The sequence below is a fragment of the Anas platyrhynchos genome, chromosome 1 (genome assembly GCF_047663525.1).
Source record: "Anas platyrhynchos isolate ZD024472 breed Pekin duck chromosome 1, IASCAAS_PekinDuck_T2T, whole genome shotgun sequence".
In the NCBI taxonomy this organism is placed as follows: domain Eukaryota; kingdom Metazoa; phylum Chordata; class Aves; order Anseriformes; family Anatidae; genus Anas; species Anas platyrhynchos.
In genome coordinates this window covers 26,250,584-26,273,830 of record NC_092587.1, presented here as the reverse complement: position 1 = coordinate 26,273,830, position 23,247 = coordinate 26,250,584, and the positions used below count along the sequence as shown (strand labels likewise).

Below are 23,247 nucleotides of genomic sequence, written 5' to 3'. Positions count from 1 at the left end.
TTGGTTTGAGCTTTTAGTGGCTTTACTGTGAGCCTCGGTCCAGGATGTTAGACTTGTGGAAACTTCTGTAGTTCATCACTTCGATCTTTGTAGAAACGGGGCTCTTCCTTGCCTGACTGCAAAATCCAGAAATCTGTACACATGTGAGGCTCAGAATTTGGCAGAAAGGCTTTATGCGTGAATTGTTTCATTTCTATAATGCCACAGAGTTTTAGAGAAGCAAGCAACGAGAGTTTGTCATGTCAGACAGCTTTCTCCTGATGCGTATCGTGTCCTGGATTTTGACCTGAACGTGTATCTGATTTTTTGCAGTTTCTCAGCACCCTCTTTGCCCCTTTAAATTTCGTGATGGAAAAAGTGGAAAGCATCCTGCCCTCCAGCCTGTGGCACCAGCTGACGAGGATCTGAGGGAGCACACCCGCGGACTGACTGCCATGACGTCTTCTGTGCCAACTTTTTGTTGACCACAAGAAAGCATGATAAAAAGGGAAGCAGTTCTAAGACTTAAAAACTCTTCATGGATTGTCTGTTCTCATATGAAAACTGTTTTGTTGTACAAAATACATTGATGTTAGGTTCTATTATATTTTGCCTTCAGAAAAGACAAACTTAAAAATAAACTTTTTGTGTATTGCAGCATCGCTGTCTTCTGGCTTATTCTTCAAAGTTCAGACTGTACTTTGTGTTCTTCCACATCTGGGTGCTGTGTCTGCCTCACCACAACCAGGGCTTGGCTTCCCACTCGGTTAATGAAGAGACACAACCAGCCCCACAGCTGAAAGCAGCAGAATCGCTGCCTCTTGTTGAAGAGTTCAGCCAGGGTGAAGCCCTCACCACTGCAGATGGCCTAGGCCAGGCTTCTCGGCATGTACAGCTCCTGCTTTGAGCAGCTTTCGTCTCTTGCTTGAGACAGTGTCAGCTCTCTGGGTGGTTTTAGTGGTGCATCGGGCTTCTGATTCCCATCCCTGCAGACAAAGGATTTGTGTGTAACTTACTGCTGGAGATGGGAACGTCCTGCAGACACCTCTGCCATGAGGCCAGCTCTAAAATGAACAGTTTGACCTGGAAGTTGAAGCAGGTAGTCCCCGCTGTCAGGAACTGAAAGTGCACCCTTAGAGATGCCTCAAGGATTTCTTCTCATCTTGCCTCCCAGATGAGGGAGCGTTAATCTCAGGCAGTGGGGAAAGAAAGGCAACTTCGCCAGCCCCACTTAGAAATGTACAACATGGCACAGGGCACTGCTGTGGCTTTAAAAATGCTGAGCAGTTTCAGGGACTGTGATTAGCCGGAGATAAATTCGTTTATCAATGAGGAAATTAGTGAGCAAAGACAAACCTCCCATTATTGGTGTTGCTATTAGGGGAAAGTATCATCAGGAACAACTGAGTGACTTCAGTTTTTGCCCTTTTGACCACAGGTAGCCTGCTCTGTGCAGGAGCAGGAACAGGTGAGCAGTGGTGCTGCATTAAAGCAACAGCTGCTGTGCAAGGAGAAAAGCGCCAGCCCTGTGCCAGGAGCGATGGGTTGTAAGAACGAGACCGGGGATGAACGCAGAGGAGCAGAGAGCCCAGAGCTGGCGCCCTGTGGCACCTGGGGGCTTCCGTGCAGGTTTTTCATCTCAAGCCATTAGTCCTGCAAAGCGGCTCACGGTCGTGTTGAAAATAGTGTGGCTTACACCCAGTGTGGGATGTGGCAAATGACTACAGGTGGAGGACAAGGAGTGGAAATGTGAAGTGGAGCAATGTTTATGTTCTCAGCATTGCACCTGAATTGCTAAAGCATCCACAAGGGAATACCTGTAAAGCAGGCACTCCTGGGCATCTCCAGGGGTAAAACTAAGGATAATTTTATTCGTTTGACTCACAACCTTGCTGTCAAATCAGAAGGATCAGGCTCAGCCAGCCTTTGGTTGCTTTGCCCTTGTCGGCTCTTGTTGCCCCGTGTAGCTTCGTGTCGCTTACTCCCAGCCACCTCAAACACCTTTCAGAGTTGATTTAAATATGCCCGACATTTCATAGGAACAAATTGCTGTGATTGAATATATAAATGTGCTTGCACGCCAGCATATGTGTAGCTGTGTGCAGGTGTCCATGTCTGTCAGCAGCTGAGGTACGAGCTTGGCCTGCTGTTGGAGGAAGAGCTAACGTGACAGTAGCTGTGTGGGAATTATTACCTGCACCAATCTGTGTGACAAAAAAAGACTGCTTAATTCCTTGGAACAACCAGAGCCTTCCCTTGAACTCTGGGGAACTTAGAGGAGCTCAAAAATACCTTTATGCGATTATTATTTCTACTATCCATGTTCTTTATAGGCAGTAATGAGCTATGGCTTTTATCTAGAAAGCATCTTTCTGCTTTAATTATTCTTCTAGGCATCTGAGAGACCAGGCAAGTCAGAGAAAGGATTTTCTTTTTTCATCAGGCATAGTCTGATGCCTCAGGGGTTCGTGCCTCTGACATGTTTCCTGTGAAGTTCAGCACTGCTGAGATCAAACGCCCAGCACAGCCTGTGATTACCCTGATAGAAAGCCCCTGGCTCGGTGCGGAGATGAGCGCCCCGAAATCTGGTTCGGGTAGTAACTCATCCGTAGTTTGAAGGCTTACGGAGAGGGGGGCTTTTTAACTCAACGTTCACAGCTCCCGGTTTGGTTTTTGTTTGTTTCCTTAAGGACACCCCCATGCAGTTTGGCTGCACGCTCAGCCTGGCTAAAGCTCTTTTCCCCCTCACCACCATCGAGCGTCTGGCCTGGGGCTGGGCAGGGGGAATTGCCCCCAGCCTGCGGCCTGGCTGCCAGCCCCCAGCCGCTCTGCAGGACCAGAAGTAGGGACAATGAGGGACTGCATTTCTAATTAAAACCTAATTAAAATCTGCAAAGAAGGTTCTGCAGAGCTGGGAGGTGAGGAGGTTGCACGTACTGCATGCGGAGACTTTTTCAAAAAAAAACCACAAAAACCAAACACAACACACCACAAAAGCAGCCCAACAATCTCTGTAGCTGTGGTACTAACATGACAACGTACCAGTCCTAAAAGTCATTCCCAGTGTCCAAGAGGTAAAATAAAGTCAGATTTTTGGGGTGTGATTTCTCCTAAAAGAGATGAACAAGTTTTTAGTGGTAAAGATTGCTGAAGAATAAAACACTGGTGAGGGACCGATCCCAAAGTGTTTGGCTGGCTAGCGGCATTGCAGAGACATTGCTGGGGTCTTATTTCATGCACCACAAGTAACAGGAACTTCCTCAGGAAAACTGGGCTGTATATTAAAAAAAAAATAATATTTTCTACAACATTTTGCCTCATCTAGCATTTTTTTCTGACACTGAATTGTCTGCCTAGGGAAAGCACTTTTCTTCATGAATAAATAGATGAGAAAATTTCTTCCATAGGACAACCAGCAGGATTACTTTATTTAATTTGCCTTGCTTGATTTCTTTGTTTCTTCCTTTTTTTTTTTTTTTTTTTTTTTTTTTAATTAGATGAAGGTCAAAGAGGTTCTTTCTTTTTCTGAGAAATATTTACACGATCTCTTTTTCCACTAAGAAATGGCAAATGCTCCCAGGAGTGCTTTCTTTGTGGAAGAGGCAGCAGAAATGCTTATAGATGCAAGAAGCCTACATTAAGACCCCTGTTGTTTGTTTATTTTTATTCATACAAATAAAGCAAAACATATAAGCAAATAATTGTCCAACTCAGCTGTTACACGCTGGTTGCTCTGCAAAATATTCTGATTCTTCTCTGTTGAAATGGATTTGGTGGGGCTTTTTCTGCGCTGCAGCTTATTGACGTGGTACTGAAATGGAATATCAGCTTCAACCCGCCGCACACCTGCATGGGGCAGGGGATCTGGGGACAAAGGACACTGAAAAGGCGTCCCAGTAGCATCCGGAGCCACCTTCTTGGTCTTCATGGCGAGTCCAGTCTCAGGAATTGCAGATCCTCGAGACCAGGGGATTGTCTGGAGGCAGGCTGCCCGCGGTGCAGGACTGGGACAGGGAACATTTAAATACAGAGGACAGACAGGAGTGCCTGGGACCCGGCGGGGTGCACCCACATGTGCTGAGGCAGCTCGCTGAGGTCACGGTGGGACCACTCTGCATCTGCTCGTGGAGGACACGGCAGCAAGGGGAGGCTGCTGAGGCCTGGAAGACAGAAGGGCCTCGGGAGCCAGAGGCTGGCCAGCCTCACCTGGGAAAAGTAGTGGAGCACGGCCTCCTGGAAGCCACGCCGAAAACGCTAGGGGTAGGAAGGTGACTGGGAGCAGTCAGCAGGGATGTATGAAAAGAGAAATCACGCGGCTGTTGCTTACCTTGACCTTACCTTGATGCCATCACCCACAGCGCACTCCTAGGCACAGCGATGCCGTGCGGGCTGAGGTGAGCGGGTGTGAGGCGGCTCGAAGACTGGCTGCACCGAGCTCAGAGCTGTGACAAGTGGCAGCCATCACCCCGGCGGAGGCCAGTCACTTGTGGTGCTTCCCAAGGGGGGGTCCTGGGATGCTCTGGATAACAGGAGGGAGCGCAACCTTGCAGGTTGTGCAAGACGGGGCGGCGTGGTTGGGCCTTCAGATGGTCGCTGCCATTGAGAGGGACCTCATCAGGGCAGAGGAACCAGTAACCAGGCGTCTTGAGGAGTTAGTTAAAGAAGGGCACCTGCCCAGGCTCACAGCTGGGGAGGAATAACCATGAGTACCCATACAGCCTGGGGCCAACTTTCTCAAAATGAGCTTTGCAGAGAAGGCCCCGGTGGTCCTGGTGCACCATAAGCCATCACTGTGCCCTTGCAGCAAGGACTGTTCCTAAATGTACTTATGTGGTACCATTTGTACGTTTTCTGCTTAGATTGCAATGGATATTGCAAAGACATCAATTTGGTGTAAGAACTCAACACACACGCCACCAGCCACCTCTCAGGGTTTCAGGCTTTCAAAAAGTGCTGTTCCCTACAAAGCCAAGATACCCTGTAAAATGGAAGTAAACTAAAATCCCCAGTCCAGAGAAACTGAGTTTTTAAAGGGCATTCTATCAGCATATTGGTTATTTCTACATCATTTCTTGCACAGGTAAAATGAAGACTTAAGTAAAAGGACTTACATCTTAGTTACATTTTCATGTAAGGTAAAGCTTGATGGTTGTTGCCAGTAGTGCTCCAGGTTTTGTGATATTTTGTTCTGCCAAAATAAAAGTTCCAGCACCTTTAATACAGTGACCTCAAAACATTTTACATGGGACTGTAGCATTCAGGTGTATTTGTCTGCTGCTGATGAACTTAAGAAGTGATTGAGGCTGATTTCATTACCTTTTATTCGGCTTCCTAGAACAAGTTCCCTTGCAGTGAGTTGTTTTTTTTTTTTCCAGAACACTGAAATATTTTCAGCGTTACTAATGGTGAATTCGTAGACTACTCAAAGGATCTCTGAATTGTTCCAAACACCCGACACACATCAAAAAATAATAATATGCTGCTTTTAGGTTCTTTAAGGCTTAGAACGTGGCCTTGCCCAGACTGTGAACTCCATTTAATTTCACAATGAAATTTTAATAAAAATTCTCGTCAGAGCTCACCTCTAAAGACAATTAGGTGTGAAATTTTGCGTATCCAGCCTGGAGCCAGACTTTCCAGCATAACCACCGAACTTTAAGTGTGTACAGATATATACATATGTGCACTGCGGATGCACGTGGGGAATGTGCACACTGTGACTAGCACACCTGCAGGGCTATCCCCACCAGCACTGGGTGTATGCCCAGTGGCATGACTGTTGTTTATTTCTAACCATGGTCATTACATTAGTGCTGTACACATTAACGGGAACATTATTTTGTCCAGATAAATAGCGTTCTGGATCCTCCTAATCTTTTAATGCCAGCTGTGCCTTCTGGAGATGCCTTGCCCTTTTTAATGATTAAAGCTTTTCTAAATGAATTTCAGATTTAAATGACTGCTCTCTCAAGACCTTTGAATGAAAATAAAAAATAAAAAGAAACACATTCTTTTTTAATATTCTTTGAAAACAAAACAAAACAAAAAACACATTAACCTGACTACTCACCTTGCTTTATTGCCATGGTGTGCTTCTTGTCTATTATTTTTTCACGCACCGTTTGTACACACTAAGATTCCTCCAGTCTTTTCCATTTTTCCATTTTCTGTTTTCCCATGGAAATATTTTCTGTCACCCATTCAACCTCCCTTTCAGAAGTTATTTTTTCATTACTGTGCCTGTGCCTGCACTTCATGGGTGCTTTTCCACAGCCTTCCAGGGCTACCTTATTAGACTTGGTGGCACTGGCCCCATTTCCTCCCTCTGCTCCTCAGCAAGCTGGCTGTTCCCTGTCTGACACAGCTCCCCAGCATCTCTCCTGTGAGGCTACAACTTCAGGGCCTCATAAGCCTATGCACATTTCCAGCACTTTGTTGTTTTGTGCTGATCTGAGCCCAGAACACAGACCTGGCACAGCTCACAACTGCCTCCATCAAAGGCCAATGTACAATCAGCTGCAAGTTTGTGCAGCATGCATTCCAAGAAAAGCTCATTTGGAAGTCCCCATCAGAACTGAAAGTATCATTCTGAGCACATTTATATTAGGTTTATTAAATTTAAAAGAACATAGGAGTTGATAGATTCTTTAGAATGAAACCCAATTGTTATTAAGACAAGGTATTGCTTTCTCCATCAGATTTCTGCAAACGTTTCAGTAAAATTCAGTAAATGAAAAATAGGAAATCTTATCCTTAGGTAGTTTAGTGTCCTGTCTCCAGCTGTCATTGGGCTGGAATTACTTTTCTTCGATCCTTCAGATCAAAAAGAAAAAACAAAAAACAAACATCAGTGGTTAGTATTAATAACCTTTTGTAAGTCCTTAAGGCAAGTTTTCACAAATATATACCTAAGACAATCGCTTTGGCTCCTTAATAGCAGATGGGACTCTTGCAGTTGAACGTTTCCTGCTGCTCTTTGCTTTCCCCTATGGGCCAGTCTCTGCCCAGCGCACCTCATAGCCCAGAGCTGTAAGGGCCACCACAGCGCACACACCACCCCACAGCAGATGGGTGAGCAAATTCACCTCTGGTAAAGCCTCAAAATCATCCTGGCCACAAAGTTTTCCAAGGAGGAGTCCCTGCTCAGGGCCCAGGTCTCAGCCCAGTAGGCCGAGTACCCAGGGCATGGCTATGAGCAGCAGCAGGCCCTCAGCAGGAAGTGGTAGCAACCCGCAGCCCCCACGTTTGGTGGCATCCAGTACGAAATGGCTCATCCTGACATCTCGCCGTGTGTCCAGCAGCAGGAAGGACTTCCCTCAAGGAGCTCAGAGTTGTGTGTTGGTTGGGACAGCCCCAACAGAAGCAGCTCCTTCCAGCACAGCCGTGGTTGTTACACAAACCGTGCAACAATGCGGTCACGTGGAGACATGAAGTGAACACTGCAGAGTCTGTAATAGTCATTGAGCAGCTTCTGTGTAACAAAAGGCGAAGGCAAAACCAGCGTAAATCCAGCAGAGGCCTCGGAAGCATTCCCTGCGTGGACCAGGCAGGGCAGCAGTACCCAACCGTCATGTCCGGGACGTCCAGGCAGCGCTCTTGGGCGCCTTGCAGGTGTGGACATCCACCACCTCCAGGCAGTCCTGGCAGCGCACGGCGCAGCACCAGTGGAACTTGCACTCGCACTTCGTCATCCTGCTGACGCGTGCGGTGTCGTAGCCTCGGCCGCAGCACATCACCTCGCAGCTGTCCATGCCGCGGGACGTCTGGTTGCAAACCCGGCCGGCCGTCCCTGGGGACCCTGCAAGGGGAAGGCAGCGGAGGTCACTCGAAAGAGCAGGGGGTGGGTTTTAAGGGAGAACAGAGAGCATACAAAAACAGGAAAATGAGACATTGTTTGTGAGGTATCTGATCCCGCAACATCACATCGCTCCGCAGAGGAGCTGTGGGAGGGCTGCCAGACTCCAAACCACTACGTCCAGGGCTGCAAGGGACATGCTGGGCAGTGCCTCCACTGCTGAAGGTTGGAGTCTCTGCCAAACCCAACACCACAGCAGGCATTTTGGGTACTGGGGCACTGGGCTGTGGTGTACAGCCCCTGTGCACACCAGCCCAGGGGGCTGCTGATGATCCATGCCACCACACATCCCCGCAGAGCAAGTACAAAGGTTTCTGCTCTTTCCTGGTACAAAACGCACAAAACTATTTACAGCCTGCTAGGGACAGAAGGAGGGCAGGGAGACATCCCGTGCCTCTTTGCAGCTCTCTAGAGCAACTTGAACAGCTCTGCCCATCCCCAGGGGGCACAAAGTGGCTGGAGGTGGCCCGAATGGAGGGCCACGTGCCTGGCTCCCTTGCTAGCTGGCCAGCATGGCGCAGAAGAGGGCACGCTGAATGTGTGGTGTGGCCAGAGACACGCTCTGGTCCTTAGGCCTGGCTGCTCTGCCTGGCTGAGCTCTGCCGTCCCCATCTCAGCCCTGTCCTGTTTGCCCAGCTCTGCCCAGCACCGGGGCAGGAGGGGAGCTCGGGGGCAGGCTGAAGCCACATCTGTTTGAGGGAACACCTGATGTTGGTGTAGAAACCAGTGAAGGACCTGGGAGGATGCAGAGCTGCATGACTTGCCCATGGTCACATCGGAAGCCTGTGGCAGAAGCAAACCAAACCCTGCTTGCAGGCTACCATGCTTGCCTCAATCCATGAGGCAGCACAAAGAGCTGGAAGAGCTGCACGGTGCTGTGCTTGTGCAGCCCACAGACACATCTATCGCATCCCAGGCTGTGAAAAATGCCTTCAACCAAATAACCACATTTGTAGGGGCTTGTCCTGGGGGTTTACCACGCTGATGGGGCCCAGTAACGAAGTCCTGGGATGCCTAGGCCGTGGGATGTGCTATGTCGAGGACAATAATCTGTAATAACAGTGATTCGGGTTAGGTTTCAAACTGCTGTGGGAGGAAGACCTCACGCCAACCTCTGCGATAAGGTCAGGGGGATTCATTGGGAACTGCTGCGATGAGGTGCGGCAGCTTTCCCGGGAAGGAGCAGCAGCATTCCTCAGCCGAGCACAGGTTATTTCCCAGCCCCAGAGTTCTGATTTCCAGATGTTTGAGGAAATCACACAGCAGCCAAGAGAACCTGAATGGGAAACTCCCACCGACTTCTATGGGAGTTTTGCCTCCGACTTCAAAAAGAAAATGATTTCATCCCCTAGCAGATAGTCAAAAGCCAGTATCATCTGATGTCACCCACCACACAACCAGCAGCACTGTGCCACTAGGGGAGGAGACCAGATCATCCACAGAACCTGGTGAAAGAGAAAGGTTCATAGCAAGGCATGGTTCCTGAGCAAAACCAACATTTTTGAGAAGTTCAAAGAGCCCCTTCAGCATCTCTGTGGCTCTGCCAGAGCCTGGGGACAGTCCCTGGTCGCCTGACCCCACCAGGGAAAGCAGGACATGCAGCAGCCCATGCTGGGGCTCCACCACTGGGGACTGACAGACACCTCCAACTCTTTGTCAGCATTCAACACACACACTCAGCTCACCTCAACATAAAACCCTTGCCAAAACAAACTCAGCTATGACACACGCACACACAAAACCCATTCCCTTTCACGAGACAGAAGATGAGCAATAGCTGACAGAGCAGCCACGCACACCGCGGCACTCCTTGGAGGTGCTCCAGCGCCAAGGCCACCAGCAGAAACTGAGCAAAAGGGCAGGATTTGCTGTTCCTGCCCTGCTACCTGCAGCGCACCTCCTCGTCACGTAAGAGGCAGGACTGTGTTCTAACCTGCAGAAAATTTTCGTGCAACCTCTTTGTTTTTAGTTCAAGTTTCAGAATTGCCATGCCGACACACAACATCGTACCTGCCAAGATATCCACAGGTTTGAATACTGCCAACTCCATGGCCTGTACATCAAACCCTTCCTTTCTTCTTGGTTTGCACAGTTATTTTTTGAGCAAACATATGGAAAGTTGAAAACTACTTTCTCTCCATTCCAAAAGCATTATGATGACTTTATTCCTATATAACACGAGTGTTTCCCTTTGATTTCTATTGATTAAAAAACTGGCTTCAAGCAATAAAGTTCACTACTCAATATTCACGTTAAATAATGATAATAATAAAAAAGTTAAAACCCTGATAACAATAACCAAGTTTCCACACCTGCATTTTGGAAAACAAATAAATAAATAAAAGCAAGTATTGACAGAAAAGGGGCTCTGAAGACAATTTTTAAATCAAGAAATATTCGCGAGGGCCCTACGCACACCAGGCAAGTACAGGAGGGTCTGAGGGCACAGGCAGCGCCCTCGGGAAGCAGCCTTGTCTGAAAGAGCTGGGGTTTTGTGGGGCTGCAACAAAGAGACAGAAACATATTGACTAAAGAAGAGCTTATCCAGATTCAGTTAACAGTAAATATGCATCTGACTCCAATTCCCATAGCCGCTAATGGCTGCTGCAGTCCTCCAGCTCCCAGAGGATCCTTGGTTGCTGGCGTAGCCTGTTCCTGAGGGCACCTCCTCGGCCCCTGAGGGAACAAGAGCCTGCCCTGACCGAGGGCCAGGACTTCTCCTAACACATTGCCAGTGCAAATGCTGGGAGATGTAGGCCAAGTATTCACACAGGGAACAACCTAGCGAAAAGTTTCTGACAGAGATCGACATGGGCTTCTCTCCACAGGTTGCACGCTTCGAGTGCTAACACGTCTCACCCAACACCAGTACTCTGCAGGCTGTAATTTAATTTCATGTTTTTCTTTCACTCCAGATTTGGCCTTCCTTATTCATCTCTGAAATGTAGCAAATGGCCTAGATGGGGTGGTAAAATAAGAGAACTGCTGTGAATGAGTTCTCAGACAGACACAGCCACGTGCCCACTTGTCGGGGACACGAGAGACTGGTACCACACGTTCCCGACCCAGGTGTGCCACCCCCGGCCCACATGTAGGCAGAGGCAGCTCTGATGGCACCCAAACTGGGACCAAACAAGCGCTGGGAGAAACCTGTGGATGACTCAGAACAGCTTGGGGTACATCTCAGAAGGGTTATCAGCAGGTCCTGAGAACATCTGCACATGGGCAGGGCCCATCTCTTCGCTCCACCACCACCTTCAGTGGGCCAAAGCCTTGCTGCTACCACAACAATTGCAAAAAGTCAACCCTTGCTCACCAAGGCGATTTCATTATCTCATCCACCTTGGAGAGGTGCTCTCGCAACTCCATCCCAGCTACCCTAAGCACATAACCGAGCTCAGCCTGCAGTAAACCTTGGGGTGAGTTAGGTGGGGGTCTCCCTGCAGGAAGAGGTTTCACCCAAACACTGCCCAAGTTTTATGGGTGCTCTGCACAAATTAATTTTTAATAAACCTGCTGGATTGATTTTTTTTAGGAATACATTACTTGGCTTTAACAGACTCTACAAACAGCCCACAATAGAGGATCTACCAGTGAACTGGTGATGTCCATGCTATGGCTGCTCACGCACTTATTCCCAAAGCATTCTCCGCTTTTGCACCATGTTCAAAATGTGATAAACTTGCTACAGTTTTCAATCAACCTAGCCTGCATGGATGGCAAAAGGGCAACATTTAAAAAATTAACCTGTTTCTACCAGAAGTTTACAAGCAGACAAAGGAGGCTTTTGTTTAGGGCATTTCTGAGGTGAAGTTGCACATTAGGGATATACTAGTGCATGCTACACCTGGGCTGCCACCAGTAAAACCTTCACTTTATTTCTTTTTGCAGCATTATCATCTCTAACCAGTCTCTCTATGTATAGTCCTGGGTATGCTTTTACTGATTTTGGCAGCTGGCAATTCATGTTAATATAAGGGAACAACATGCAAAGCATGTCAAAATTTGTAAGTTCACAACAGGGTTTTCAAAAGCCCTCATGGATGTTCAACCTCTGCTTCTATTGAACTATGAGTACAAAAATGTGGGGAAAAAATGATTTTGGCTTCCACATGAGCAGAATCCAGTGACTTCTGAACACTTGTGAAAACCTTCCTCTGGTCCTTTTCTAAAAGTCATGCAATCTTAATGCTAGATAGAAGTAGTTGGCTTATTATGCACTCTTGCTATTAAGCGAGTTGCTATTAGTGGTTGCCACAAATTATCTCTCTCCCCAAAGCAATGACTCCTCTTTTCCTTCTAGGAAAAAAATAATAATACAGCAGTTTTCACTTTGCTGGGGTGATTCATGTACGTACGTCCAACTGCCCCTCCCGGACAGACTGCTGGGGTGTATCCAGTGACAGCACCCTCCGATGGCTGCCTGCCACCAGAGAGAAAAGCCAAAGCTACAAGCTCCAACAGGAGGAGGCGAGATGCGGGGTTTTTTGGATAGATCGCTGGTGATACAACTCCCGAGTACCTTTAATTTACTGGTTTATGTGTATTAACACACCCAAGCCACAGAGGATACTGGCTTTGTCATTTCACAGTTTGTGAAGCTGTCTCCTGGTCAAGCTGCAGTGCTTCATAAAATGTGCTCCGGGAATCCTTCGTTCAGCCCTGATACTAATCAAACTCCAGATTCACAGTTTTTCTGAAGCACTAAATTGCTTGAATTCCCTGGAGAATGAAAGGCAGAGCTATATTCAAGGGCATGATAAAGTACTGTGGTATTACATTTAGCTGACACTGAGATGCTGTCCGCATATTTCCGAACTCAAACTTCTATAATCTCATTTCATTTAACCTCCAATCATCTAACAGGGCTAATGCTCTGGAGTGCTCAACAGGGCAAAATAAAACTAATCAAGAAAAAATGCTGCTCAGCTGCTGATGTTATCTCTGTTGAACTCAGATCAGCTTGTGTTTATCTGATTCCTTCTTCGCTCCATGAGAGTAGCAGGCAATCCCGCAGAATTGTTCCCGTTCCCACTGAAGGTTTACTACAGCTTTCCAAAAATGTGCTCTTCAAAACAACCACATTCTCAGGATTCTGAGCGGCAAAGAAACGCCTCATCTGAAGTGTTATCTGGGGATGAGCAAAAGCGTATGTCAGGCTGCGATCTCCGGGCGGGCTTGACAGCATCAGGCGAATGAGCAGAGCACACCGCGGTGACAAATGCCCAGTCTCCTCCACGATAACGAGCCTGACATGCTAGGCTAGGCTTACTGCAGAGATGATTAAATGGCTTTTTGACACAGAAGTGGCTCGTGCACTGGCTCTCCTTTTAAGGGGAAAAACATCACAGATCTTATAGTGAGCAAAGCAGCTTCAAGAAATGAGTTCTGGATAAAACCTAGTCTGCAAAGAAATCAAGTTTTGAATCAATCCTAGTCTCTGCACAATGCCACAATATGCCCATTTATTCACCTGGATTAAAGTATTAGATTTTATGGTGTCGGTCACTACTCAAGGAACAACGTGCTCTTGTGCAGGTAATAAGTACCACCTGCAAAAGCCATAAATAACATTTAAAATTACCTTGACTACTTAACTAACCAGGAACACTACACAATGTAAGTGTACTGGATGAAATTCTGGGTTCACTGAAGTCAATCGTACATGACCAGGATTTCACATATTGTTCTTATTTAAGTACAGTTGTTTTGCAATGCTTGTTCCAAGTAAACTTGGATTGTAAATACACAGTGGTGCCAAAAAGAGCTAAGCTGCGCTGCTATCCAGATACTTATGGATGTGTCATACCGGGTGCACTCTGGTACGTTATACAACCTATTAATTAGTTCCACAGCATCTTTCATACATTACTCAGTCTCTCTCTCTTTTCCAAATTTATGTGGCTTTTTTTTTTTTGTTTTTGTTTTTGTTTTTTTAGTTGTTGCTTTTTCTTTAGTTGTTTTTTAGTTCTTAATTGCCACATCAGGAAATGCTACATGCTGCTCAAGAGCTGTTAGCATGCTTAGTGCTGCTTGGCAATGCCTTGAACCCTGGAACTTTGTTAAGGGTGCCTCTACTGAAAGCCTATACTGAAACCTCTGAAAGCAGAAACATCCAGTGTTAACAGCAGCCCTGAAACTTCACCTCTTCCCACTGGGGCTGGCACGACTCTACAGAAAACATGATAGTAGTCATGGACCGAGCCAAGGCTGACTTACAGAGAGGAGTAAGCACCGTGTCTTTGGATGCTGTGCCCCGCTGACCTGTGCTCCTGCAGTCACCTGCACATCCTCTGACCACTTTGCACCATGCTATGGTGCATTGACTGGTGCCAGAGCAGAGCTGCCAGATCTCATGCCTGTGGGGAGAGGGTCATCTGCAGCTAGAGACTGTCCACAACGAGCTGTGAGGAATGTGCAGATAAAGGGCACCTGTCTCTTGGGAGTTTACAATACAGAAGAGAAGCAGTGTAACCAAGATGGTACCATGGGGACAACACAGGACTTGGTTCTGCACAGGACCTGGCAGCTCTGCACTGAGCTATGAAATACGAGTATACACGTGGCTGCATTATGGCATGGAGCAGCCTCCAGAGCGTAGCTCAAACTTGTCCCAAAAGCAACCTTTGCCTTGCAGAGTCTCCATGGCTCCATAGTATCTGGAAGAAACTGCTGAATTGTATTAGAACTGGCTATCGTACATCTAGAGACATTGCGGATCTATCATTCTTGTGCAGAGCCATCCTTCCAGAACATTTTCCTTCCTGTGTCCTGCTGGTTATATGCATGGATTTATATATATACACTCATTAATAATGATATTTTTTGACCTTCAAAGTACAAATGTCTGAAATAAAACCATTCATGTGTAATGATAGAGGCTTACCTACATCCCTGTCCCTGATACAGTAGTCTGGAGAGCTTTCAAAGTATACCAGGTCATTCTTAGTTGGCTTCTTAAATCTCTTATTAGCCACAGTGAAACCCGTGCCATCTTGATTCATGACCACCTGAATCGCTCCATTGTATTTCTTCCACAGATAATCTCCTGTTTTCCTAAAGTCTGCCATGGCCAGCCAACAGGTCCTTAGAGTGCATGATCCACTCACACCGTGACATTTGCACTCCTGTTTCAAAAACCGCTTCACGGCCTGTTTAGAAACGCAGTAAAATATACACAGGTAAAACAAACTGTCATTTAAGCTTCTCAATCCTTTTCCATTGATCCTGTAATGCCAGGCTTGCAATGGGTCTTGAAACCACGGTCTGTAGTGACACCCACTGGTAGCATCAAGTTAGCCTCGCATGGTTGGTCTGCTCTGCTTGCTTTACTCAACCATACTACCAAACCTCCGAGGGTGTCCTTGCCTCCCCCCCGCCAGTCACCCCAAAGACCTCTAGCACACTATAATGCCAGATCACAGCTCGGACAGAAGGAAATAATCTGGGTAATGAACAGAATCACTCAGCCCCTCGATAGGCGAAGGTACCCCATTGCACCATTGCTCAAGCTGAAGCACCGCCATACTGAGCATCCCTATGTCAGCTTCATGGAGTTGCTCTTTGACATGGACACTTACGTTGTATGGAAAAAAAATCCAGAGAATACTGTAAGATTTACAGTGTTGAATTGTTAATGGAAATTGTATTGCAGTCAGATCTAAATTTACCGTGAAAAAGTTGACGATACAGTCCGACTCATCAAACAGCTCTTAGGCATGGTATCTAAATGCCTATGCAGATGTAGATGGCGTTTTAATTACTGCCTTGAAAATCATAAGCATTTCATATTGAAGTGTTTTTACAGAGCCTCTACAAAACACCAGATCTGGGCTAGGCATTTGATCCACATACAATTTAGAAATAAGATATTTGTAAAATGCTTATAAAACTTTTTAACAAACATTTTAGAGAATGACCTTCATTAGTTTGCAGTGATCACCTTCATCATTAATTCAATGTCTGGATAGCATGAAAGCCATTTCAGCTTCATCTCAAACATTTAAGCTATCTATATGATGTTAGGGAACAACAGATGGGCTCATATACAATAAATAATTCATTCCTAATTCTGAAGACATGGATATCTGATCTACAAATATTATGCCTTAAAGGTTCATGAAATATGAACGTTTTAGAGTTTGTACAAGAGGAACAGCATCATAAGAAGAGGATAACAGAGAGAAAAGGTGTATGACCAGAAGTGACACTGCTGCATAGCAGAACAGCACTTCCCATTCAAGCACTTGGTGATAAAGTAAGGATGTGTTACGTAGCCAAAGTATGATTCTTCTTCCTTCCAACTGGTAAGTTGTATTTGTGACAACTTCAGAGAAAAAGTAGGACTGGGATTCTGCTCAGAAAGGGATTTAAACAGATGCTTGGTTTTAATTATCTGAGAAACTACAGCTAAGTTTAAAAGAACTTGTTGGACTGAGGCCTTGAATACCTGAAGCACATCAGGATGCAGCACTTATTTTGCCGGTGGTGTCCCTGTACTGATACACAGCATATTACTTTGCATGATTCCTATGAGATTACTACAAACACTTATTCAGTGTATTTTTGAATTAGTAAAATCTGAACAGTCTAGATTTAAGAGGAACCTACCAACACAGGTCTCCCCTTTTGTGGGTGTGAAAAAACCTTGGCTTGTGGGTGGGCTGGGGCAGCAAGGTGCCTGCAAAACTCAGCCTACACCACTGAACCGTGGGTGCAGATCAGCAGCACTTTCTGTAAAGCAGGCCCTAAAGCATATGAGAATGCGTTGATTATTTTTAATAAATCAAAAAGCCTACCTACTTACCAATGCTGTCATACTATTTTGCATATATATATATATATTTACATTTACTAAAATATTTGACCATCACAGAAAGAACTTCCCAGCATGGAGCTAATTCTCCCCCATGAAGTCTTTGCTTGTGCAGTAGACTGCAGCCTCTTTTGGGCAGTAACTTACCAGCAGCTATATTAGCTTGGCTCCCCCCCAGTTGTGTACCACAGCCGTGTATATCACTGCTCTGAATAGCCTCATCTGGCTGTGTTATATACTAGTTGTACCTGCTGGTAACAAACAGGTGCAACAAAGGTGTTCTTGAAGAAAAATCATTTGTTTTCAGTACAATTCATGACAATTAGATTTTTTTTTCTAATACAGGCTAGTTAATGTAAGACATTTTAATAGTATATTAAGGGAACTTTTTAATACAAAAAGATCAGAATATGAACAATTTACTTCCTACTGAATGTATTAAATTAAGAAGAACAAGACACAAAACCCAAGAAGGCTCTTTGTCTTAGAGGCACTAGGTGTAGCAATAAAAAATATCTTTCTGTATTATTTCAGATGATATGGATGCAGGCAATTTTGAACACATTTTGAATAATGAAACAGCATATTCCAGCTATGTGCACTACTCTTATTACGTATCATCACCACTGCCAAATATCAGTGCATGACTTCCTCAGCCCTTGCACTAGCAGTGGGCGATATGCCTGGCAACTACTCCCTCCAGTCCCTTGCAATAAATAACAAAGTGAGGATTCTTTTTGTTGAAATTAAAGAATGGGATTTTCATACAACGTTTAGAGAAGGGTTTTTGTTGAGAGCAGGTTGAGGCTGAAGCCTTTTGGAGTTACATGTGTTATGACTGTTTTCTTAAAAATTGAAGTAATTCTATTTCATCTCTGCCCATTCTGTGTGTTGGTTTACCATACACACGGAGGAATAGATAGTAATTTTTTTTTTTTTTCTCCAATGGTATTTTGAATTTACTCATTAATAATCCAGCCTGCTCTTTAGCGTGGTCTTCAGCCTCCCTTAGGAACTTCTATTTTTTATTAATCAGAAGTAAAAACTCCATATATAAGGGTCAGGTGTAAGGATTAGGCTCAAAACAAAACTTCCATCCACAATGACCCTGCAAAGATTTGTTCCTATGTTCATCTTCCTACAGAAGGAATCCCTGAATGGACTTGGAGGGGGGCACTGATGAGCCATAGCTCTTTCTGTATGTGGGACCCCCTGTCACACTGAACCTTCAAGGGGGATGGAAATGGCCTCTTGGTCTTGCACTCATCCCGTACTCTTTCCTAACTGTTGAGACTGGCAAGCGAGAGCCAGCAGTTACCTGCCCAGCACCATGAGAGCTCACCGAGAGCATTTCCAGGCGCCAGGGGGATGGACACCCACCTTCCTTCCAGCCCTGTTGTTGTGCAGGTTCATCAGCGCTCTCGCATCTTTGCCTTTCCTCTCTTTGGCATCCACGAAGGCCCTGGCGAATTTAACGCCGTAGTCAATGTTATCGCTGCAGCCGCCCCAGTCGAAATGGCCCTTGCTGTCCTTCGCTGAGCCTTTCTTCTTGGGATCGCAGGAGCAGGATTTCAGCTCTCCTTGGCTACATGCCCTCGTGATAGCAAAAACTACCCCGGCGGAGGAGATGGCGTGGACAAAAGCAGATTCCCGACTGCCTGAAACAAAGAGGCTGCTTTACAAATCATTGAGGTAGCTGCTCGGAGCAGCTATCCTAACAGTTAAAAGTCAGCTATGCTGGACTTTTTGCTAAGCAAAAGACAAAACTGGGCTGAAATCGCACAAATGCATGTTCCCCGGAGTCAGAATTAGTCATGGCTTAAACTTGGACCCCTCCCTGGTAAAAGCTCATCAATATAGTGTTGGAGTTGGAAAACATTATAAGTTTGTTCCTGATATTGATTAATTTACTTTCACGGATCAGTTGTTTTGCACAGATACATGAACAGGACAGCTGGTGTTTCTATCCTGTTTTGTCGATTTAGAAAAATATATGAAGTGCTATTTCAGAGAGCAGTTTAAGAAGCCATTAAACAGGGACACTGAAACGACACGTATGTTGCAAAATCCTGCAACCCACTTTTGAAACTAGCTTTTCCTCTTCTGAGGCACTTGGAATAATCTTGCGTGCTTCAAAGACAGTAGTGAGAAATCTGTGGGGTCTTTTTCCTGAGGATAAGTTAAATTTAACTTTTCTGTCTAGAGCCAAGCCTGGTGGCCTTAGTTCATACAAACAAGTTCTGTGAAATCAGTGGCACTGCTTGTGTAATACTCCAGGCAGGATTTGGCCTCGCAGATGTGACTTCCACACCCCAACTGCTCAGGCAGTTTTCCCTCCTCTTAATGAAGTTAATTTATTTTATCAAAGACCATCAATATTTCTAGTGTATGCCTACTCCAGGGTACCTATTTCAATGCAAAGATTGCATAAGTTTATTTTTTAAGTCTGTCTTAAGATGCAATAATGTACAATACAGAGCTGTTTTATTGACACAACTCTCTCTATGGTAACGGGACATTTTCAGCCTCAGGAAGGTTTTTAGCAAGCAAATTGTGCAGTAGCTGGGGCCACTGGCAATGAGCAATACCCGTTCTGAGCAGTCCTCACCCTTAGATAATATCATCGCAGTAAGCAGGACCCCAAAGAGGCAATGATGTTACCTGTAATTTCATTTTAGGGAAAACAGGATGACTTCAGCATTACACCATATAGCTTATTGTTGAGTTTTTATATTCCAGCAGCATCTAGGTGCTCAAATACGAATGGCCCCTTGAGCTCTGTGTGCTGTGCAAACCTTCAGCAAACTACAGCTAAAAATTTGCAAAAGCACTGGGCAAACCCTGCCTTTCCTACACTGGCTTCAAAGTCACGCAAAAGAAATCTTGGCTTGTTACAAATCACGCTCTTTGGAAAACTTCATTTCTGAGAAAACATGCTCAGAAACTTTGCAACTTCTTAGCACGTTAATTAAAAAGAAACACTTGATGTCGTTGGAAGAAAAATGTTTCATTTGAGTTTATTAAGTTAATCAAAAACATTTCAAATTAGAGCAGCATCAGGCAACGCTTCCCATTGCAATCACTGCCTAATCAGGCTCAGCGTACAGCACAGACGCCTTGTGTCTGACTTCTCTCCTATAAGCCTACAAGTGAAAATTCCAGTTCAGGGCAAACTGCGCTTTGACTTGTTTATGACATGGCCTCCTCGGAACCAGGCCGTGCTCCACCAGACACAAACCTCATCCAAAGCTTCAGCTGAAAACTGCGGCTGACGTCGGCGGTGACTCAGAAATAATTGCTGTGGGAGCACGAGGCTGGTTCTGGGCAGTCACCGTTCGGCGGGGCTGCAGGGGTGCGATCCCACTGCTCGGCTCCCTGTGGCAGGGGCACAGGCGCCCTTTGGGAGGCTGCACGCTGCTCTGTGCTTCCTGGGGAAATGCTCCAGGAGGGACTGGTACATGGGAGGGGTCGTCACCTGCCATCCCTGTCCTGCTGAGCTGGGACCCTCTCGGGATGCCTACAGCCCCTTTCAGCCCACGGCGTGGTGCTGGGGTCCCCAGCTGGGGCTGGGCGGCTGCGCTCTGGAGCCCCCATTTCTCTGTAGCCCTTTTTGGGGTGCAGTACGTGCTGAAACAATGCGGGAACTGCATGGCCAACCGCTAAAATACCCAAATTCTCTTTCTGAACCTCAGCTCTTTATGATTTAACGGTGGCTTTTAAGCAAAGCAGTGCTTCTTATCGTAGGATCCCAGAACGGTTTGGGTTGGAAGGGACCTTAAAGACTGCCAAACTCCAACCCCCTGCCATGTGCAGGGACACCTCCCACCGGACCAGGCTGCCCAAAGCCCCATCCAGCCTGGCCTTGGACACCTCCAGGGATGGGGCATCCACAGCTGCTCCGGGCAGCCTTCCCCAGCGCCTCGCCACCCCCTGAGGGAGGCACATCTCATCTTCCGCTGCCGGCACGCCTCGCCTCGCCTCGCCTCGCCCCTCGCTTCTCCCCCGGGGGGTGCCGCGGGTGCGCCCCGTGCCCCCCAACCCCCCCCCCGCGCCCCCCGTCCCCTGACCCCGCACTCACTGCGCTGCAGGACGCGGCCGAGCAGGCGCTGCCCCCGCTCCAGGGCGCTGCAGTCCCAGCGGTGCCGGCGGAACTGGTGCTGGCACTCGGCCGTCCAGGCGGCCACGCCGCGGCCGATGGAGAGCATGGCCTCGGGGTGCCGGCGGCACAGCTGCCGCTGCCGGCTCACCAGCCCCGGCACGTTGTCGCACATCACCCGCGACGAGCCCACGGCCCCCATGTACCTGCGGGAGGCAAGCGGCAGGGCAGCGGCAGGGCATGGACAGGAGCAGGGACAGGGACAGGGACAGGGACAGGGACAGGGACAGGGACAGGGACAGGGACCCCCCCCCCGCCCCATTACATCCCCCCGAGCTCCGGGGGTCGCAGCAGCCCAAAGCGGCGCTTAAAGAACCGAACCAGAAGCCCTGAGCGAAAACTAAACGGCATCACCAGCGGCACCCAGATGCTCGCTGTGAAGCCCCGGGTGCCCCCCGGCGGGTCCCGTCCCCCGGGCCCCCCGGCACCGCTCCCCCCCCGGCCCCTCACCACCACGAGGAGCCGACCCGCGGCGCGGCGCAGAGCAGCAGCAGGGGGAGCGGCCCCCACATCCCGGCGAGCCAGCTCATGGTGGGAAGGCGGCGGCGCTCCGCATCGGGGCAGGCCGAGGGGAAAGCCCATGGAAGGAGGGGGCGCCCGGGGGGCCCCGAGGGCTGGAGGCGGCTCCCTTTGGGGGGCCGGGGGTCCCCGCTCCCCGCCGAGCCTCCCCTGCAGGCGCGGCGCAATGAGGGGCTGCCGCGGGCTGGGTGGGTTCGCGCTGTGTGCGCGGTGGCTTTTTTTTTTTTTTTTTCCTGTAAGTCTGATGGATGAAATGATGTCAAGAGACACTCGGGGGAAGAGGAGGAGGAGGAGGGAACACCTCCGCCCGGGCAGGAATCCCGAGGAGCCGGTTGGTTCCCGCTGACCCTACACAAGCGAGCGGCCGGCCCCAGGCACCAGCTGGGGTCGGGGGCTCGGTGCTGGGATCCCCGCGCACCCCCAGTTCAGGGCCGGGGTCCTCACCCCACCACCTCCTGCCCCCGGGGGAACCGGCACTGCCCCATCTCCTCCCCAAGCCCACCGCGATGCCAGCACGGGCCCCCGAGAGTTTTCAGGGGAAGCTGCGTGCTGGTGGGTGCAAATCAGCACCTTTACCCACTTTCTTTCCCCCCCCCCAGCAGGACCGCAGCCGCTCCCAGCCCCGCAGCACACCCTGACCCCGAGGGAAAGGCCCGGTCCTAACCCAGACACCTGTGGCCAGGTCCCCAAATAACCCCGGGAGCACAGCGCTCAGCCCCGCCGCCTGCAGGAGCCGGCCCAGGGGGAAAAGCCGGGCAATAAGGCAAAGGGCGGCGGAGCGGGACCGCCCTATGGGACCGCCGCTGCAGGCAGCAGTTCGGGGCTGGTGCTGGGGAGGTGCTGAGGTGACAGCCGCCAGCCTCTAGCGTTGGAGGAAGAAAACGCAAGAAGCCGAGTTGTGGCAATGCCTGAGGCGGTGCCGTTCACCTGCTTCTCGATCAAACTTGGGAAACTACGCCCCGAAAACCAACCCAAACCCAAACCAGAGACAAAGCAACCACGCCCCGCAGGAGAAAAGCTCTGGGCTGCAGCCTCCGGGAGAGGGGAATAAAGCCTGGAGCACGTCGCTGGTCCTACAGCAGCACTGCTTGTCCAGTAGGAACCTCGGTTCTGGTCACTGACCCTAGGCGATCCCAAAACCAACAGCTGGGCACTCAAGCTATTTGGTAAGATAGTATCGATGTGAAAGAAAAAAAAAATCCCCTTTTCAGGCAGAAACCAGCTTCAGTTGCAGAAGAGTACGGGACACGCAGCTTGGATCAGTTCATAGGGGAAAGAAGACATGGCAGGGACAGGACAGCCAACTCCAGCAGTTGAGGCCTTTCTGAGCAGAGGCCGCAGCCCTCACAGCTCCCCCCCAGCCTCCTCAGGTGTGCAGCAAGCAGCTGACCCACGGGCTTTTCCCCAATAACCTTCCCCATTAACAGCAGCACCTTCACTTGCAGCAACCCACAGCAGCGATTAACGCTGCCCTCCTCCTCCTCCTCTCCAGAAGATGCTCCGTGTGCAGCCCCAGAGACCACGCTCCTAGGGCCGTGTTTGCCTCCAGTGAGTACGTGTACGCCATTTCTTGTCAAGACACTGTGCCATGCGCTATGCAGATGACAAGAGACAAGGCAGGAGCACTGAGAGCCCGACTCATTCCATACACACCTCATGAAGTTGAGCTGAGGCTTTTCAATACAGTGAAAATAATGTAGTCAAACGTGTTCCTGCAGTCAGGTGAAGAGGAAGGCTCAGCTGGGAAGAATATTTAGTCCAAAACAAAAACCAAACCCTTAAATGGGTTTAATTTCTTAAATGGAAGACATCTTCCTAGATGTACTGCAGTCGGTATCACAGTTTAGAGGAACTCAAAATCCTTCAGAGAGCCCTTTGAGTCTCACTTATGGGGACTTGGGCTCCGTATGACATGAAACTGCA

General features: G+C 48.2%; 2 protein-coding genes across 7 annotated transcripts in view; one reads left to right on the top strand and one right to left on the bottom strand.

Annotated features, from left to right (window-relative positions):
- ST7 (suppression of tumorigenicity 7) overlaps positions 1 to 636 on the top strand; it is a 140,003-nt gene extending 139,367 nt beyond the window's left edge. For all 5 annotated transcript variants that reach the window (XM_038179926.2, XM_038179932.2, XM_072033509.1 and 2 more), the window contains one exon: positions 313 to 636. In XM_038179926.2, the coding sequence (XP_038035854.1) occupies positions 313 to 408 (96 nt within the window). In that variant the 3' untranslated portion in view covers positions 409 to 636. The remainder of the gene's footprint in view (positions 1 to 312) is intronic.
- A 5,413-nt stretch (positions 637 to 6,049) lies between these two features.
- On the bottom strand, positions 6,050 to 21,564 carry WNT2 (Wnt family member 2). Of its 2 annotated transcripts, none has more exons than XM_038179924.2 (5): positions 21,256 to 21,564; positions 20,728 to 20,951; positions 18,030 to 18,307; positions 14,721 to 14,985; positions 6,050 to 7,777 (listed from the first exon to the last, which is right to left on the bottom strand). In XM_038179924.2, exons 1-5 carry the CDS (start codon positions 21,333 to 21,335, stop codon positions 7,548 to 7,550), a joined length of 1,077 nt encoding a protein of 358 aa, XP_038035852.1. In that variant the 5' UTR covers positions 21,336 to 21,564; the 3' UTR covers positions 6,050 to 7,547. The 2 variants fall into 2 exon arrangements, with proteins under 2 accessions (XP_038035852.1, XP_038035848.1); XM_038179920.2 differs by having other exon boundaries at positions 18,030 to 18,303; positions 21,256 to 21,517.
- Between the last annotated feature and the right edge of the window lie 1,683 nt (positions 21,565 to 23,247).